Source organism: Cricetulus griseus, chromosome 8, assembly GCF_003668045.3.
Source record: "Cricetulus griseus strain 17A/GY chromosome 8, alternate assembly CriGri-PICRH-1.0, whole genome shotgun sequence".
In the NCBI taxonomy this organism is placed as follows: Eukaryota; Metazoa; Chordata; class Mammalia; order Rodentia; family Cricetidae; genus Cricetulus; species Cricetulus griseus.
Genome location: NC_048601.1, coordinates 19,479,584 through 19,484,250, shown reverse-complemented (window position 1 = coordinate 19,484,250; position 4,667 = coordinate 19,479,584). Strand labels below are relative to the sequence as shown.

The window sequence follows — 4,667 nt, the reverse complement described above, 5'->3', positions numbered from 1 at the left end:
TAGGGATAAATACTGGTTCCACTGCCAGCAGCCCCATAGACTGCCCAAGCCCCCCAACTGACATCCACATTCAGGAGGTCTAGTTTGGTCTTATGTAGGTTCCCCAGCTGTCAGTCTGGAGTTAGTGAGTTCCCACGTGCTCAGGTCAGCTGTTTCTGTGGGTTTCCCTAGCATGGTCTTGACCCCTTTGCTCATCACTCTTCCCTCTCTACAACTGGATTCCAGGAGTTCAGCTTAGTGCTTAGCTATGAATCTCTGCTTCTGCTTCCATCTGTACTGGTTGAAGGCTCATTTTGTCTTTCTGTGACTGGGTTACCTCACTCAAAATGGTTTCTTCTAGTTCAAACCATTTGTCTGCAAATTTCAAGATGTCATTGTTTTTTACAGCTGAGTAGCCTCATTGTATAAATGTACCACATTTTCTTTATCTTCAGTTGAGGGGCATCTAGGTTGCTTCCAGGTTCTGGCTATTATAAATAATTCTGCTGAACATAGTTGAACAGATGTCCTTGTGGTACGAATGTGCATCTTTTGGGTATATGCCCAAGAGTGGTATTGCTGGGTCTTAAGGTAGATTGATTCCAATTTTCTGAGAAACCACCATACTGATTTCCAAAGTGGCTGTACCAGTTTGCATTCCCACCAGCAGTGGAGGAGTGTTCTCCCCTGTCTCCACATCCTCTCCAGCATAAGCCATTCTGACAGGTGTAAGATGGTATCTCAGAGTTGTTTTGATTTGCATTTCCCTGATGGCTAAGGATGCTGAGCAGTTCCTTAAATCCCTTTCTGCCATTTGCTATTCCTCTGTTGAGAATTCTCTATTTAGATATCTATCCCATTTTTTAATTGGATTATTTGGTGTTTCGGTGTCTAGTTTCCTTAGTTCTTTGTATATTTTGGAGCTCAATGGGAAAAAGAAAGCATCTTTAGCAAATGGTGCTGGCATACTGGATTCTGACATGTAGAAGATTGCATACAGATAGATCCATATCTATCTCCACCCACAAAACTTAAGTCCAAATGGATCAAAGACCTCAACATAAATCCAGCCACTGAACCTCTTAGAAGAGAAAGTGGGAGGTGCCCTTGGGTGATGCATCGGCACAGAGGATCACTTCCTGAACATAACACCAGTAGCACAGACACTGAGATGGACAATTAATAAATGGGACCTCCTGAGGCTGAGAAGCTTCTGGACTCCACAGATACTTGCTCAGCATTGCTCATAGCTGTTCCCATTCAGAATAGTGGAGAATACCCTGGCACCCTACCTTCCCTGTGGCTACATGGTGTCTCCCCTCATATAAGTCTTTTTAGTAATTTTTTAAGGTATAAAACATTCTGAATTCTGAAAGTTTAAGAAACACTATAATGAAACAGTAAAAAAAAAATGCTGCAGTTTTGGAAAGATTTGCAGAATGGGAAGATAATCCTGGTGGCAGTGCAAAGAACCAGAATGTGAAGTGACTTGCTCACTGACGTGCTGTGGAAAATTGCATACGGTATTGGCAGAGCCTGGTATATTCATGAGTGTATTGGCCAAAGAGCAAAAGTCAAAATGAAGAAAATGAGTACATCTGTCTCATTAGAGGTCTGATGTAGGCTACTTGTTTATTGTCATTACTTCTGTGATGATATGGTAAATTAAACAATTTATTTCACTTGCAATTATTGTGCAATTCAACAGAATTATGCATGCTAACATTGAATGTTTATTTGGTGCAGTAACTATGTCGCTAGTTGACTTTAAAATTAATTACATAGGAACATTCAAGGATATGTCATTTTTAAGTCCTGTTTGCTAGGCTCATTAAATCAATATGCATTACATAAGTATAGTTTATTGGCTAGAATTTGTTTGTCTAAAAACCAAGGAAATACAGTTGGGATGATTAGCATGTTAGCCTGGATTTATCTGAAACAGGAACACTCAAGATTAAAGATAAAGATCTGATGATAGGGGTTTTGGCTTTATTTTTTATATAAAATTTTGCTGACAACATATTTTTGTGTGTGTGTTTTAGGAAATGACCATACCCTGGTGCTTAAGGAGAGCAGAACTGGTATTTAAGTGTGTCAAAGGTGAGCCTAGCCTATGCTTAGCAGCTACTATGTAAATCTCATGCCAGTTATTGAAAGAAGAGCAAGCCAAAGGAAAGATGTGAAAGTTGCCTCTGTTCCTGGTATTTCAGTCAGACTCTTAATCAGTCAAATATTTCATAGTAGACTTTGTAATTCTATCTTTTACCAGTTGCAAAATAAACAGATGTCTAACCATTCTGAAACTAAGGCTATCTGGGTACCGTATTAGTTATTTCACACGGTGCTGAAACACAATACCTGGAGAACTCCAGTTGGGGAAGAAAGGGTTTATTTTGGCCCAGTCTTTGAAGTTGCAGTCTGTCCCAGTAGGGAAGACTTGGCAGCAGCAGTGTGATACATCACAGCTCATCCGAAGTCACAAAACAGGTACTGGTGCTCAGGCAGCTTCTTATGCAGTCTAGGAGCCCAGCCCGTAGAAAGGCCCACCCACACTCAGCCCCAGACATGCAGAGTCTCCAGGGCGATTCTCCAGCTTGTCAAGATGATGGTTATTTTAACTACCACAGATGCTGTATACATTTTGCCAATTCTGACTACTCTTGATTGCCTTTTATTTTCTTAAAAAAGAGCGCCAAGTACTGAATTAACTTTTCATAATCTGTTTTATCTTCATTCTGTGAAGGCCATGTAGGTCTTTGAACTTGTTGACAAAACTGTTAACCCTCTGTGGCATAGAGAATTGGAGAATGTGGGTCTTTATCTGTCCCTGAGGCTTAGCCTTTGCTTCAGACAAGTGGCTACCTGAGAGGTCAAGATATGAGGCCCCACAAAGAAAGTCCCACTCATCTTAGTAAGGGGAGTGTTGGGATGGAAGGCCAAAGCTCATAACACAGCAGCCTGTTGTTCTATTTTAGGTTTCATGATGGAGATGGCTTCATGGGATGGAGGAATTTCTAGAACAGTGCAATTTCTGGTACCACAGGTGTGTTATCTGAGCAGATCCCACCCCAGTCCACAGCTGTTTTGTCTAAGTAAATCCCACTCCAAACTAAGGTCTTCTAAAATATTCCTCAAAGACATAGCCAAGTATGCCAGCCTAAACTCTTCCATATAATGTAAAGTATAGCTTCCTGACTTTCAGGGGAGAAGTATGTTTGGATGTCATACAGGCCCACAGTATACTCTCAAAGATGTGAGCACCTACCACTCTGCAGATCTTTAGCCTCCAAATCAAATGAGACATGCCTTCCCTTCTGCTCTGAAGATTGTGGAGGGACACAAGGAAGAACAGTAGCAGATGATTCTGAATTCTAGTTTTCAAGGCTGGGTCTCACTGTGTAGCCCTTGCTGGCCTGGAACCCACTGAGTAGACCAGACTGGCCTTGAACTCACAGAGACTTGCCTGCCTCTGCCACCTAAGTGCTGGGATTGAGCCGGTGATACCATTGATACCAGCGACTGCTGATACCTTCAATGGTTCTGGATTCTGTTTAGAACTTAGCAAAACTAATGGAAAGCTAGTGCTGTTGACTAGGAGTTTTCCTAGTAATCAGAATCCTTACTTGATATTTCTGTAAGTTGCCAGAAGGTTGGAACTAGAAAAAACAACCCCAATCTATAGTTATTAAATCAGCCATGAAAGATCATTTTCACATATTATATTCCCTATCTAGAATGAGATCCACATTTTTAAATACTTTGAAAAAGCAAAAATGTCAGTTATGATTTACCAAATGCAAACTCTTTTTCTTGTTTACCTCTTACAGAGTATTTCTGAAGAAATGTTTTACCAGCTGAGTAACATGCTCCCCCAGATCTTCCGGGTCTCCTCAACACTCACTCTGACGTCCAAGCACTAAACCCTACTATTCTGACACTCAACTCTTCAGGAGCAAGGACTATGCTGGAATCCTGTCAGGCAAAAGGTGCCCAGTGGAACCTGCAACTCAATCACCTGTTAAATTATGATGGATATTATCAAACATTCCAAAAATGTATGTGTTGTGCAGAATAGAGATTAGCTCCCAAATGGAGCATTTACTCAGAAATCCCTTTAATGAAATAAGACCTCAGTTTTTTCTACTTTTATGTCCTATCCATGAATGATAATGTTAAAATTTAAAGTGTTTATCAAACAATGACATTTATCAGAGTGTTCATTACATTCCCATGGAGCCCTCTGACTTTTCCAAGGCATGAATCATATCAGGCACAAGCGTAATTAGACATACAAGTGCAATCTTCTACATTGCCAAATCAGAATTTAAATATACATTGCAAGTACATGTTTCTTGTGAAAATGTTTTTGTAGCGATATAAATACACAAGACAAATGTGCTTGTTGTTTTAAATTCTCCTCTTTCAAACCCTGGCTTTGAATCTACTCTTTCTAAGGTTGTATAAATTAGAGTCAGAGAAGGCTTTGAATTCTTTACTGCTGTCTCACTATCCCTCTGTGACCTTGCCCCTGTCTATTAATAGCATTTCATGGGCTGGGAAAATAGTGTTCTTTTTTGCCTGCCTGATGTAAGTTAGTCTGAACCTGCACCTGGCAGCATTACAGTGCTCAGTACCATTGACAACCAGGGACCTTTTCATTTCTGCATTTCCCCTAGATTCTGTTT

The 4,667-nt window shown here is 40.5% G+C and overlaps 1 protein-coding gene across 4 annotated transcripts in view; it reads left to right on the top strand.

The window, feature by feature from the left end:
- Window positions 1-4,380, top strand: part of C8H12orf4 (chromosome 8 C12orf4 homolog) — a 41,255-nt gene extending 36,875 nt beyond the window's left edge. For all 4 annotated transcript variants that reach the window (XM_027428344.2, XM_027428346.2, XM_027428345.2 and 1 more), the window contains 3 exons: window positions 2,025-2,082; window positions 2,958-3,025; window positions 3,810-4,380. In XM_027428344.2, coding sequence (XP_027284145.1) covers window positions 2,025-2,082; window positions 2,958-3,025; window positions 3,810-3,902 — 219 coding nt within the window. In that variant the 3' untranslated portion in view covers window positions 3,903-4,380. The remainder of the gene's footprint in view (window positions 1-2,024; window positions 2,083-2,957; window positions 3,026-3,809) is intronic.
- Window positions 4,381-4,667: the final 287 nt, after the last annotated feature.